This window comes from Plecotus auritus, assembly GCF_963455305.1.
Source record: "Plecotus auritus genome assembly, chromosome: 5".
NCBI classification, from domain to species: Eukaryota; Metazoa; Chordata; class Mammalia; order Chiroptera; family Vespertilionidae; genus Plecotus; species Plecotus auritus.
In genome coordinates this window covers 58389955-58405588 of record NC_137776.1, presented here as the reverse complement: position 1 = coordinate 58405588, position 15634 = coordinate 58389955, and the positions used below count along the sequence as shown (strand labels likewise).

Below are 15634 nucleotides of genomic sequence, written 5' to 3'. Positions count from 1 at the left end.
CAAAGCAATTCCAGGACCACAAATGGGGGGAAATACGTAATTATGTGAATGTCTTAATAAGTGCACTATAGGTGCCAGGTATGATATAACCTAAGCTTACACGCAGGCGAGAAAGATGAGGGCATAAATATCACTTCAACAATATTAGTCATGTAGATAAGAGTAGATTTATATCTCATAAATAACCAATGTCTAAAAATGTCTGACTTTTCTACAGATTCAAAACAGCAACTACAGCTTATACTGCATAAAACTACTATTGAGGATGTGGAGTTATGGGACAAGTGTCCAGAAGTAACCGTGGCTGGCTAGGATGGAGGGGAGAAATGTGAATGGTCATAGGAAAACAATCTGTCAGCTTCAGAACCAAAGTCAGGGACCAGAGAAGTGATCGCTGGCTCTCAACTCACCTTTGCCATTTGAGCTTGAACCCCACTAGCCTTCAGGGCGGACACAGCTTTCTGAGCAGCGGCAGGACTGTCAAAGTCAACAAAACCGTAACCTGAAATGCAAAACATACTTCGTGTTTAAGCCATTATTGTATGATTATGTGAAGAGGGAAAGAATGACTCCATTTGGTTTCTGGTGCAGGCAACAAAAAACGAAAACCATGACGACCTGACGGGTCTCAAGAGCGGCAAGGCAGCAGGCATCCTCCTCAGGTGGCCTTCCCTGGTGTCTACCACGGTCAGGTAAGTTTCCCTTCAAAGTAAAGACCCAGCTTTTCTCCTTTCCAGATCTGTTTTTCAGGTGTCCTATATTTACTGACAAAAATGACATCTAAGTTACCAACCAATGTTAACAGAAAAAAAACCCAAAAAAACACACTTCAGAGAAACATCATTTTCAGTGATTTGGTAAGAAAGATGAAGCCATCTATGGACCTTACAGAGGACCAAAATAAAATAGTGTTTATTCTGTAGACTAAACTTTATTTTTCAAAGAATTGAGTATAACCCTTAAACACCCAAATATAAAATAATCTTATTTATAGAACTTGGTTAAAAATATAATTACTTGTTTACCTAGAATACAGTTCATCATAATCTCCCTTCAAAATAAAGAAAGGGAGGAAAATATGCCTCTAGATACCCCAAATTAACTATTTACGTGGTTCATGTCCTAAAGTCTAAGAACAAAATAAACAAATAATCAAATACTCTCCTAAGAAAGGCCCTGGTTCAAAGCTCATTTATCCAAAGCTTTATAAACATTTTTAACAAGCTGGTCAGCTATTTTCCCTGGCCACAACAAATCAAAATCAGGAAATTAGAGAAAAAAGGAGTTGGGTTGAGGGTAGGACTACTATAAAGTAAACACATGGATGGTATTTATCAGTGACATTTAGTAAAAAGCAATAAAAAAGGAAAACTATACAAAAACAGGATTTACGCTGCTTAAGAGCCATAGTTCCTGATTCAACCAACCCATGAGCATCACTGTATTAAAATAGGCAATCACTGATTTTTCACTGTGGTAACTCTTAAGTTATTGAGAAAAGGTTAAATTATATTTAACATACTGTTTAAAAGATCAGGATACCAGGCAAAAATACCAACAGATTTTCTACAAACTCAAACCTATTATTAAATCAATTTTATTTGAGAGAGAGAGAGAGAGAGAGAGAGAGAGAGAGAGAGAGAGAGAGAGGAGAGAGAGAAACCTTGATTTATTCCACTTATTTATGCCTTTATTGATTGATTCTTATGTGTGCCCTGACTGGGGATTGAACCCAAAACCTTGGCATATTGGGATGATGCTCTAATTAACTAAGCTACCTGGTCAGGGCTTAAATTAATTTTAAATGATAAGAATATTTTTGTGAAAGAAAAGCACTGTTTGGAGGTTGCACAGAAGAGGGGCCAGTCCTATAATTTATTTATAGATATTATAACAGATATGATACACACACACTGAATGGCCAGATTATTATGATCTCTGAATGCAGTGTGTGTGTGTGTGTATAACATATATATATATAATATATATATATTAGAGGCCCAGTGCATGAATTTGTGCATGGGTGGGGTCAGGCCAGCCTGGCCGGGGGAGGGGAGATGGGCGTTGGCTGGCCTACCTGCTGGTCGAACTCCTGGTCGAGGGGACAATTTGCATATTAGCCTTTTATAATATAGGACATACACTGAGTGGCCAGATTATTACATGTTCAGAGTGGCCACTCAGTGTATATACAAGACCAAACAGAAGGCTCGAAAATAGTTCGAAGGCCAGTGTGCAATATTAGTACCAAAAATATTGCCTAGTAACCAAGTAAGTTGTAATGAAATGAAGTAGACTATCTGTTATAGAAATAAATGTTTTAGGAGAGATAAGTGTTAAAGCTAAAACAAGCAGCAGCTTCTTTCTATTACTTGGAATGGGACTGAAATAAGGCTTGATTTGACTTAGAAGTGGCAAAACAGCCAGGTTGGGAATAAAAAGAGGCTGATCCCGGTAACAGTAGAGAACGTTCCTCAACTGCCCAATTAGTAATCAGGTTAAACGTATTTTGGGTGTTTTCTAGAAATCTGCCGTTAGTGCAACTCTCTCAGGAGACACACACCCTCTCTCTCTAATTTGTACACATATTTTATTACCAAACACAATGTAAGCAGGTCATAAATGAACATTCCACTCCACTGAAATGATGTAACTCCTGCTGATGGATGTTTAAGTCCCCTACACCCCCAATTTTGCTGGTGTCATTAAATTATGATAAATGGAAGATCTCAATTTTGATGTTATTGCAGTTAAAGTTATTATCTTCTCAGCTACTATTAGTATTCCTTTATCTGTTATTTTATTTATTAGTATTCCTTTATCTGTTATTTTATTTATTTATTTATTTATTTATTTATTTATATCTTTCATTGACTTCTTACGGAGAGGAAGGGAGAATGATAGTTAGAAACATCGATCAGCTGCCTCCTGCACACTCCCCACTGGGTATGTACCCGCAACCAAGGTACATGCCCTTGACCAGAATCGAACCTGGGACCCTTGAGTCTGCAGGCCGACGCTCTATCCACTGAGCCAAACCAGTTAGGGCTGTTATATTCTTATTAGGAAAACCTATAGTGGTTGCATTTTATTTAATTGTTTACATCCTTTTTTTTTTTTTTTGGTTTTTCCAGCCACATTCCAATTGTTTCATAAATATGAGCTGAAAACAAATATAAGAGGTAAGCACGCAACCTAATGCTTTTCATTTTCTCTTATGTTACTGTCAAGTAAACTAAAGGCATATAACTTTGATTTACACAGGTTCTATGGGTTTCGTTGACTGCACCATGGGAGTAGCTATTTTTCTATTTTTGCTTTGGCATCTAGGAAACTCAGGGCCATTTCTGTAGTATCTGTATGTTTCCTGCTCTTAGCCCTATTTTTCCTTTGGTATGACCCATTTCTACATGTGAGTGTGTGTGTGTGTGTGTGTGTGTGTGTGTGTGTGTGTGTATTTTGATCTTATACGCAACTCTGTAAGCATTAATAATCAATCAGTGTCCCAATCAATCCTTTGGAAGTTTTTTAAGGAGGATCCTGAATGTGCCATATATATATAGTAGGCCCCCTTTATCTGCGCTTTTGCTTTATTTGCGTGTTTCGTTAAACATGGTCAACCATGGTCCAAAAACATTATATGTAAAATTCCAGAAATAAACAATTCATAAGTTTTAAACTGCAAGCTATTCTGAGTAGCATGATAAAGTCTCATGCTGTCCTGATCCATCCTGCCTGGGACATGAATTCTGGCTTACTCCCTCACTGACCCACAAACCCACCAGGTTCCTGTTGACATCTATTCGTGAAGCTTGTGTGAGACAGAGTCCTGAACAGTTTCTATCACCCCCTCACCATGCTCCCCTACCCCCCGGGCAGTATCTTAAAGGTTTCAATACATGCTGTATAAGAAATCAGCTCTGGATTATTCCTACCCTTATTTCAAAGCCCATCAAATCTCTCCACTTGTCTTTCCAATTGTTACGGATTTGTATTATGACAATATGTTAGATTTAGCATTAGTGTTTTTTTTAGTCATACCTTTTCCAGACTGTGTTGAGCATTTTGGGGAATTTTGGTTTCTATGGAAGAGGTTCTCATTGGAGAAGAGTGTACAGAGTAGTCTTCAGGGTAGGGCTGTCCTGGAGAATTCAACCAGGGAGGCCTCTGGGTCCTGTCCCTCACTTATTTAGGGCAGCTCTGCTTTTAACACACTGTAAGACTCCTCCCTCCCTCCCTCTTCCTTCCTTCCTTCCTTCCTTCCTTTCTTCCTTCCTTCCTTCCTTCCTTCCGTGGGGTGAAAAGGTAGGGTAAGGCTATAAAAATCTCTAAAACCACTTGCTACTATGATTTTTCTCTTGGTTTGAAACTCATTTTTGAGATCAGCTTCCTGTTTTACATGCAACAGTTCATTTTTCTTTATAAAATGCAAAGATTTTTTTTCTGTGTCCCTTGCTCTCCCAAGTCATTGACAAATATGTTAAATAAGACTAATTTTGGCAATTCAATGTAAACATTTTAATCTAGAATTTAACTCTCTTTGTTTAATTCATTAAAAAACTTATTGAGTACCACTCTACTTAAAGCAGCTCTATTCACTGTCCTAGGGCAAACTGCCTTAATGGGCCATGTTGATTAAACATGGGCTTAGATACTTGCAACAATAGCTCCTTTAAATTTAGGAGCTTTGAAGAAGAGACAGAAATACAATGAACCACTTCAAGCCTAGATTAAAGGAAATGGCTGGCTTCTAAGGCCAGGCCCTACCATAGGGTTCATTTACATTCTTTGCCTTTTTCAAATTGTGCTAAGCCACAGCAGTCACCACTACTTGAAAAGCTGGGGTCTAATTAACGCGAAGATTTGCCTTCTCTGCCTATTCCTGTCAACCTGATTTCATTCATGGGGTCAGTAGTTAGACTCAAAGTCAGCTGACTCCATTCTTCCCCTTTCCTAGAAATCACATGCCTATTGTTAAGATGCTGGATCATTAAAAGTCAGAACCATGGAACATCAGGGCTGCCTACTGTAGACGCCTCTTCCAGCTCATGAGGCTGGATGAGCTCATCCTAATTACACAGAAAACTGAAGGTCAGTGCATCAAATTAATGCAGCAGCATATTTCAAAGGGGCGTATGACCTCCCCTCCTTATTACAGTTTGGTCAGTTGAAAATGGTTTTCTCCTCCCTGCTGCCAATATTGTCAACAGTCATTCAGCAGAGAACAATTGGGAGTATTGAAACATGTAATTAAGTACTGCTTAAAACTACTCTATTCTAATTAATGGAGCCAATTTGCACAATATGTAATCTTTTCAGTTCTTTAGTCCAGTCCAGTGGGCTTCAGTGAACGGCTCTAATCTCCTGAGCCTCAGCAAAAGAAAGCTATTTTCTAACTCCACTCTCCTTTAAGAGCAGGGGCTAAATGCCAACCAGTATTTTGCAAGTTAACTTCACTGGCGTCAAATCTGGGATTCTGGCAAACTGCTAGCTGCTGCTGGGTTTCCAGCCAAAACTCGACCAGGGACAAACGTAAGCAATATGCTGACATTGTGCAAGACGGGAACTGGGTGACATGTAAGATTTGGTTTTTAATAAAATGGAGGTATTTCTGAAACCAAAGATCAGGTTTACAAATCCATCATTTTTCTAAAGCAAATCATCAGCCAAGGAAACACACCTTTGCATTTGTTCGTTGTCTTATCCAAAATTGCCTTCGTGGAAACTATTTTCCCATATCTAAAAGACAAAAAGGGGAGAAAAAGTCATAATCAAGGAACCCTTATTAATGTCCAGAGAACACACATACTTTTTAAACATCTGCAAATTTTAAAGTACGAAACGTTCTTTACTAGGGGACAGGAAATTGGAATCCTAACTCAAAACTGAAGTTAAAAAAGGGACTGGCTAGTCCTCCCATTGGAATATTTGGGTTATAGTTTGATGTTTAGCTTTGAGGAGTGAGGTACTTACCTAACAATCCTGAGATTTTTTTTAAAAAGTGGAATGTGAGCTCTATAAAAAATAATTTCTGTCCTGGCTAGGTGGCTCAGCTGGTTGGAGTGTCGTCCCATACACCAAAAAGCTGTGGGTTTGGTTCCTGGTCAGGGTACATACCCATGTTGGAGGTTTAAGCTCTGGTCATGGTGTTTATAGGGAGCAACCAATCGATGTTTCTCTCGCATCACATTGATGATTTTTATATTTTGTTAATCCTCACCTGAGGATACTTTTTCCATTTAATTTTTAGAGAAAATGGAAAGGAGGTGGGGAGAGAGAGAGAGAGAGAGAGAGAGAGACAGACATTGGTTGCCTCCCACCTGCACCCCAACTGGGGCCTGGGATTGAGCCTGCAACCCAGGTAGATGCCCTTGACCAGAAGTGAAACCAGGGCATTTCAATCTGTGGGCTGACATTCTAACTACTGAGCAAAACTGGCTAGGGCTCACATGGATGTTTTCTCTCTCCTTCTTTCTCCCCCCCACCTTCTCTAAAATAAATAAACAAACGAACAAACAAACATACATACAAATTGTTCTAGTGACACTATGTCTGTGGTCAAATACAAAACCCAATGCAAGGCTACAGAATTATTAAAGGAAAACACTATGATCCACACAGCCTTTAAAACTGAACATGAGGGGAAAATGCCTGCACTGTACCCATTCATTCCGGTTTTGCAAACAGCGCTACACAGCTCTAGATCATCACAGAAAGGTGCGTTTGCATATGTTTAACACATTCGATGAATTTAACACAGCTCTTTTTATACCTAAGATTTTGATAACTATTCATAAAGTTTATTCACACGTCTTTTAACTCAGTAATAATAATATATCGCTAATGTGCATTGTATGTATGCAAGAAATGGACAATCAAGAATAGAAAACAATGGACGAGAAATTAAGCATTAATTGTATAAAGTTTTTTTTTTTATGAGAATGTGTTCAAATTCCTTAATGTACAATGGAAGTTGGGGGAAAGAAGGAAAAAATTCAGAACATTAAAATCTAGTCCACTGCTATTGAAAATGAAATGGCAGTATTGTTGAAATGTATGTACTAATTCTCCACCCTTTCACAGTGACCAGACCACAATGCAAAACATTGCTACCTACGTTTGTCTTCTAGAAACTGAGAAAAGAAAGCTTTAAAAATAGTTCTTAAAAGTTATTGGGACTTCGGGTAACGTACATAATTTACTTCATGTATCTGAGACTCACTTCCTCATTTATACAGGGTAAATTCCAAAATTTTACTTCTCTTTATATATATTTTAAGAGTTTCACATTTTCTCTAATATTGCTTTTTCATGATTGATTTTGAGGATTAAAAAGAGTCCTAAAAGTTTTAGAAAATAAAAAGTATCTGTGTAAAGCATTTTAAATCATTTTGAGTATTGTAGGTTTCTATTTCATGCACTGAAGAAGCTGAAATTCATTTATCTAGACAAAACAAGTGGCTTGAGCCACCTCTCTCCCTCAGTTAAATTTCACTCTGTGTAATCGTGTAATCAAATGATTACTAAGTAGGCATAAAAGTAAAGGTAATTTAAGGTTCAAATGACAATTACATCCAAGGGGCATAATGCTGCACAAACACCTTTAATTCCCCGTAGAGATTCTGAGTATTTATAACAACCTAACACAGGTCACTGAGCTTACAAAAAGTAATTTTAAAAAATCTGCAAACCAGAAAAAAACACATGATTTAAAGACCACCTTTTAGCAATAATTTATCTCCCTAGGTTAATTACATGCTTAATATTTACCCACACTCTGTCTCTTGTACAAGTTTTAGCTAAAATGTTCTCAGATTGCGTCCCTGCCTTCTACCTTTCCAGAAGTAAGGAAGAACGTTGGTATAACTCCAATTTAGGATAAGGGGTTTGAGAATCACAGAGATTAAGAGACTTTGTTTGAGGTTGCAGAGTTCATGGTCTTTTGTGAACCAAACAGAAAAAAAAAAAAAAAAGAAATTTAGAGAAGGCCAGAGGCTGGCCTTCTCTCTCCTGGTTCTGCTCTCCCTACTAACGATGGAAAAGATGAAGACATGGGAAGCAGGAGAAGAGAAAGGACCCTTGGGAGCACTGATGCTCAATACATGCCACTCCCTTCTGGTTTGGGTTCTCTGATCTCTTTGCTACATTTGACATGACTCTTCATTTCCACATCTAAGTGACCAGTACCTCTCTCTCCGCCTCTGCCCTCTCCTCGGACCTCACCCACCTCTGGGCCTTCTTTCAGTGGTTCTTGGTTCATTCAGCTTCCTCCTCTCCCTCCTTAACCAAATACTTTCATCACGTTTACTATTCCAGTCCTCAACCCTTCCTAATCCTAGGAAATTCATACAACTACAAGGTTGTAATGAACACATCTTTGTGGGATATGTCCATTTTTCCTTACCAACTATCACCCCTCCTCCGATTTTTTTCAAATCCCATCAAAGTGCGTGCTCCCTTCAGCAGCACATATACCAAAACCTGGAAGGATACAGGTAAGGTTAGCATGGCCCCTGCGCAAGGATGACAGGCAAATTCGTGAAGCGTTCCATATTTACAAAAAGAAAAAAGTCCCATCGAAGTTTCAGTTTTTGTCTCTTCCTCTTTTAACTTAAATACCTGAATATTTTATTAAGATAATTAAATACCCAGTTAAATATCACCTCATGCTCACTGTTTTCTAAATGCCATCCCAAAGAACCCCAAACATCTTTTCTTATCTCCCCTTTTTTTCATTTGATAGCGAGACATCATCTACTCCGACATTCCTGAATCCAGGCAGTCAACAACCCCTCTCGGTTTTGTCTCCGACATATGTCTAATATTAGCTTCTTCCCTTCCCTGTGCCTAGATGTCTGCAAGGAGCACATGCTAGTTTTCCTTGCCTACAGCCTCTAGTCCTTCCAACCCTGTCTGCTGCATTCATTTACCTTAAACATGTCCCTCATTCCACCCATGCTTAAATTTGAAGAACCAGTTCAGACATTGTCTTTCTATGAAACCATCCCATATCTCTTCAACCACTTAGTTGGCCATTTTATAGGAAAACCAGAAAGAGGATTATATTTACTCAGTTCCAAGTTGTAGGCACAGTGTTAAGTATGATCTTACTTAATGAACTTCACAGCAATCTTATGAGGTAGGTGCTGTTACTCCCATTTTTGCAAACAGGAAAACAAATGCTCATAAATGTTTTGAATCTTAGACCTTGTCTATAGCCACAAAACTAAAAAATGAATTGTGTTTGAGTTCTCACTGTAACTTACCAATAAAATAATTTTGAGAAACAACGTTTTGTTTTCTTTATACACACAGAGTATGAAAGGAGAGGAACAAAATGGAAGATTTCTTCCATTGCAGTATTGGAATAGATTTATTTTCCAAATTGTTTTTGTTTTAAACACGAGAAATAGACATGTAGTAGATGGTTGAAAGAGGTATAAATGTGTGTGTGTGGAGGGGGGGGAGCATAGAAGTTCAGAAATGTATCAGTTTTACTTTCTACTGTGGTTTTCATCATGATCTGTGGTTTAAGACTGAAAGACCATGACTACCCAGAAAGTCAGAAGACGGTTTTCACTCTGAGGAACTTTTGCATACTGGCCTCCCTGCAATCTGATGGATCAGGAAGATGCTTATCTGCAGTTACCAAGGGGTGTGCAGGGTTTCCCTCTCTTAAAATCTCGGCTTTTTGGGGGCCATCCACTCAGTTATACCACTCACAGCACAACAGGTTCTCCTTAAAATACCTGGAAGACTTAAAACTTTCTATCACTCAGACTCTGCCTCAGTGGGAGATGCTGTCACCATGTTGTGGGGACAGAACAAGCAGTTCTGATGATACGAGAAAGGAGCTGGAATACAGAGAAGAGCTGTCTATCAAATGGCACCTCAAGGAACGGAGAAGAGGTGGCAGGGTTCAGAGAGGCCACCATTTCCCCCTACCAATTTTAGTGCGGTAAGACTTAATACGCTGGGACAAGGGATGGGGAGGGGAGGAGAACATGATAGAGGGCTAGCAGTTAGTCTAATTCTACTGCTGATCATCATAGCCTGTGAGAGTAGCAGATACCTGGGTAAAAACTCATAAAGCAACTGGATTTTCACTCCCCCCTGCTCCTCTTTTCAGCTTAATTTGTAAAAAAACAAAAACAAACAAGCAAAAGACAGTAGGTAATGGGGACATACAATGTATTTGGAGAAACAGGCCTTCTGATATAAGAATTCACACTCTCAGAACACCAAGGAGATGTGTACCCAAGAAAGCAAGCTGTAGAATTTTATGGGGAAAATGTGAATATAAAGATTCTTTGGGCTTTATCCAGCTTCAAAGTAACAAGGCTCAGACTACACAGCCCTGACTACCTGAATATACTAATATTCTTTGCTAAGAGTAGATAATTCACTCCAGAGAAAGCTCTGACAGTTACTACTATAATAATTAGAATTTCAAAGGGAGAGGATAACAAGTAAAAACTCACATTTAAACCTACTGGCCCAAGTAAAGTTGGCTGATAAAACCTTTTGCTATGAATCTACCAAAATTTCTTTTGTTTGCACCAGAACTTAAGTCATCCTCCCCCTACCATTTCGATTTATAGCTCTTCCTTCATCTGCTGTAATATAAAATCTAAGTATATTTTAGTTTGCATTTAGTAAATAAAGCTTAATTTTCTCCGCTACCCCATCATTTAGTTCCTCCTAAATTCTACCTTCTTGTTAATGTACTTTAATTACAAAAGAAATGCATACTTACTGTAATTAGAAGACACAGAAAAGTAGGCTGAAACATTAAAATCACTTGATGTCCTGGATATGAATATTTAAACATATTGATGCTAATCATTATAGATTTTGTCCAATGTGATCACACATGTGTGTGCACCGGCATGTGTACACATATACACATTCATTCCTCTACCAAAGAACTTGCAGCTTTTGAACATTCCCAGTTACAAGCCAAGGCTCTTCAGAGTGGTGTCTACTCCACCTACCGCCGACAGATGGCGATAATGGTTGACAAGTTATTTTAATATTGGTCATTCCAGTGGTAAATTCATTTAAGGCACCATGGACTCAGCTGTAGTGTTTGTTAGTTTTAGAATATTGTAGGAACATTATTAAACCTGAAAAAGCCTAAGTGTGTAGGAAACAACAGTAAGAAGTAGATACTTATAATGTAAAACAAAAAAAGATTTTAAGACTGAAAGAGGGTAGGATACTGCTCATGGTTTTGTTTGTTTTAATAGCTGAACTGTCTCTGAAGGACACAGAGGAACTCACGCATCCTGTGAGAGATGCTGTGCCCGTGCAAATGACAACACAAGAAAGAGAGATGGGGGAGAAATAGACACACACACAAAACTTCTGAGTGCGTAGTTCTCAGATGAGCATCGACACTGGAAAGCCTATGCATGACCTAGTGAGTTAATTCAGGGGAATAGTAAGAGCAACAGCTTACATTTATACAGCTTTTATTTGATGCCAAGCACTGTTCTAAGCGACTTAGGTCATCTATTTAAAGCTTCACAACAGTCTTTTGAGTAGGTACAGTATGACTCCTACTATGTAGATGTGAAACTGAGTGAATATGGACCTACTAAAGCAGCAAAGATGGGAGGCAGAAGTCCGCTCTGGCCAAAAATGTTGACTGACATCTGTAGAAACTTTGGTCACCAAACACAGATCGGTCCAAAGATTCAAAGTAATTCCCATCTTGAATCTGCACAGCTCCAAACCAGTGAAAGGATGAGGGCAGACTTGAGCTGCTACAGTCTCCAAGACAGATGGTGGTAATTCAGAAAGGAGTCACCTGACTTTCTGGGTAGACAACTGTTCTATTTGGAATAAGAAACCCACCAACAGAACATATAAACATTATCAGGGAGGAGGCGGCACAAATGCCTTTAAAGCTTAAAAGGAGTAACTCATGTATCTATTTGGTAGGAATGGATTTAGGGACTCAAAGCCAAAACTCTTCTTGTAATTTTAGACTTGTTGGGGGAAAAGAAAAAAACAACAACATATATACATATACACTTACACAAAAATGATACTGTATATGTAACTTTCTAACTTGCTTTCTCTGCTGCTTTGTTTTTTAAATGGCCTCCCAGGAAAGGGGATCTCCTAAAATTTGCTTTAGCTCTTCTAACAATGGTTTAATTGGGGAAGGAAAGAAAGTATAAATTATGCATATTTGTTTTGCTGATAGAAAAGTTTGTTGGAGAAATAAAAATGAAAAAGTAGAAAAGTCATTTATCCTTGTATTCTGAAACCTCACTACCTTGAGTAATTCTGCTGGATACATTTACTTTATTTAATTGGAATAGGAAGTGGTAAGCATTTGAAGATGAGATACAAGACATATAAATTTTAAAATTAGGCAATCAATACCAAAAAGATTTTCTAAAGCTTTATCTTTTTGACCCTGGAGATTTTCAATGTTTCTAGAAGACTAAATATTAAATATATTCCACCTTTCATTCCAGTAGTTTTGGCTTAACTCTCCCATTTGATAACTGCCCATCCCACTTGTGTTGAATAGCTGGGTGTGTCTGTGAATCAGTGATTCCTGGTCCCTGGGATGGAATAGGAAGTGACATCTTATGCAGCTGGAACTGGAGCCAGGATCTGAAGGAGGAAAATGCCTGGCAGGAAAAGCTGCCACAGCCCTAAAAGTCAAAACCAAACCTGGCGCTGAAGGTCAATGAAACACAGGAAACACAAGCATAGTCAAGAAAGAGATCAGACCAAGAAGTCAACCCACACATATTTATAGCACATTTCCAGTATGCCCTTCCTTCACTATACAGGGACAATCTTTGGGAGACTGTAAGGCATTTTTAATATTAAAAAATAACTAAGAATATTGTGATCTTGTATGGTGAATGCCAAAGAAAGGGGGCAGAAACATAGGATAAAGGTCAAGTTCAGCAAGAAAGACTTTGGGGAAAGCAGAAATTCAGGTGAGCTATGGAGGACAATACTACTCCTAAATAGAAGAATCCAATGCCACCTGTGTGTGGGAGGCAGTGCAAACTGAGATTGAAAAGGTCCTTAGAGGACTTGGGCTCCAAGAAAAGGAGTCAGGGAACGGAATGTGTCAGAGGTTTTGCAACTGCAGAATGATATGACGAAAGCAAGATTTTAGTAAGATTAATGAAAATCTTATGGCTAGAATTAGCAGAGAGAGATGTCACATTTTATGTTACTGTTATTTCTTTGATCTTTGACTCAAGCAATGAAACTCAAGTACAAGAAATTAAAATGAAGAAGAGCTAGAAGACGAATGGAAAAATTCTAAGGACAGAAAATTTTTTTTTAAGACACAGGGCTTCTTTGAAGTAGCCATAATAAGGGCATAACTTGACTTCTGAGAAAAACCACCCACGGTATCTGCACTATGAAAAGCCAGTGGGTTGTCTCTGTGAATGTAGAGAAGATGGAGAACAAGTACTCCCACTACGGTTCACTTTTCTGAGATGCCCTAGAAAGGACAGTGGGTTTCAGCCGCAATTCCAGACCTAGAGCTTGCAGGTGAGAGATGACGTAGCAGAAGCTCAGACCATCGGCAAGTAGTTTAACCCTCCGTTAGACTGCAGCATGTGAGCTGATGAAGAATAGATTACAGAAGCTTTGGGACAAAATAGCATATTTTTCTAGAGAAAAAATATATATGTCTACATATCTGATTTTTCAAAACATTAAAATTTTAAGATAAACACTACCTTTCAGAACACAAATAAAACTGGTAGTTTGCACCCAGATTTTGGAATTAATAAACTCTTCTGACTAAATTTAGAAGCCATTCCTGCTAATCTGCCTTCTCAACATTTCTGGGTGGCACAGCTAATCCATTATAAATGCTACACAAAACTAACAATTGATGCTGTTGATTGCATATATGCCTTGAACTGAATAATTCATATGGGCTGTACATGAAAACTGCCCCATTAAAATGTCTAAGATGCGTTTTTGTCATATTATATGAAAACCATATACCTCTCTTCTAAATAAAAAGCACCCTGTAAAGCACTTGATTTATTACACAGATTTGCTATTATAGTTTAGTATCAGGTCTATTATGGTCTGCAATCAAAGTAAAGTAGCTTCACACTATTTTATGGTCTTTTAAGAGCACCTTGCACAAAGGGTCATTTACATCATCTTATGACACTATTTTTGCTACAAGTCACTGTACGGCAGCACTTACAGATGCAGCCAGAGGGCCAGACCCAGATTAGGGCTCCTAAGTGCTCATATGCCAAAGGAAAATGACACAGACCGAAAACGGAACCCAGAAGTTTCCAAGTAAAATGTAGATTATCTATCACGGATATGAATCCCTAAAAGTCTCAAACACTGGCTAATGTCTAACTTTTATAATGAAGGCAATTTGATGATAGAAAGTGGTCTTTTATTTCTAAATTGAATTTATGAATTGACAATGATTGAACATTTCTTAAGTTCTCTTCCTCTCCCACCAAAACCTGTAATATATTTTCTTTGCTTTGATAACCTCACCTTCATGTTTATATAGCACTTCACTTTATTGCTCATAAGGGAGACAATGTTATATTGGAAAGAAGACAGACTTGCAACCAAAGACCTATCCTCAAGTGCTCATCTGGCCAATGACCAGCTCTGTGATGCTGGCATAGTTGTCTGGCCTCAGTAACCCACTCTGTAAAGTGGCATAATAACATCTACCTCACAAGATTATTGTCAAGTGGCTGGCACAATGCTGGACACATTATAGATATTCAATAACTAATAAATGTCATCCTTTCTGCCATGCCCCTCCAAGTAATGGTCCTTCTGATTCTAGCCACATGAGAGCACTAAACTAGGCTACCTCTTTACCTTAATATGGATGTGGTCCTATTACAAAATGTTAAGAAAAGGTAGACCTACCTTTTTTTTTTTTCTTTTGTTAATCCTCACCTGGGAATATTTCCCCCCACTGATTTTCAAAGAGTGTGGAGGGGTGAGGGAGAGGAGAGAGAGAAACACAATTGGTTGCCTCCCACACAGCCCTGACCAGACCGGGATGGAACCTGAAACTCAGGTACGCCTTTGACCAGGAGTTGAACCCTCAGTGTGCAGCCGACACTCTAACCATTGAGCAATGCCAGCCAGAGCTAGACCTATCATTTTATGTTACTTTTCAGTACATTTTTTTTGTATATTGTATCTACTCAATATACTGAATGAATGAGACAAACATATATTATAGTTTCCCCCCTGAAAATGCTTGGTGTGGACAATTAAGAGAGGTTGGCTGTGATGGGAAGAAGGGAAATATTACGTTTTGCCTTGGAAAACTGACATGGCCTTGTACTTTATACCAATTTAGTTATAAAAACACACAAGGGAACCAAGGTCATTTAGGAGTTTAACATGGGATTAAAAATTAGTACCAATAAGAAAACTATAAAAGGTTGCGGGGAGGTAGACCCAAAAAACTTAAAGAGTTTTTTTGTTCCTAGATTGTTTTTCAAGTATCTCTACATTTGTTGTTTCTTTAAAAGAAATCAAAACTGGAAATCTTTTACACACACACACACACACACAAAAGACTGTGTTAGAGTCTGTAGAAACGGAATGCATTAAACTCCCACACTGAAAACCA

The 15634-nt window shown here is 38.4% G+C and overlaps 1 protein-coding gene across 17 annotated transcripts in view; it reads right to left on the bottom strand.

Annotated features, from left to right (window-relative positions):
- Window positions 1-15634, bottom strand: part of RBMS1 (RNA binding motif single stranded interacting protein 1) — a 225774-nt gene that overhangs the window by 39509 nt on the left and 170631 nt on the right. For all 17 annotated transcript variants that reach the window (XM_080671287.1, XM_080671302.1, XM_080671295.1 and 14 more), the window contains exons 3-4: window positions 5681-5739; window positions 411-502 (exon numbers count right to left, since the gene is read on the bottom strand). In XM_080671287.1, coding sequence (XP_080527413.1) covers window positions 411-502; window positions 5681-5739 — 151 coding nt within the window. The remainder of the gene's footprint in view (window positions 1-410; window positions 503-5680; window positions 5740-15634) is intronic.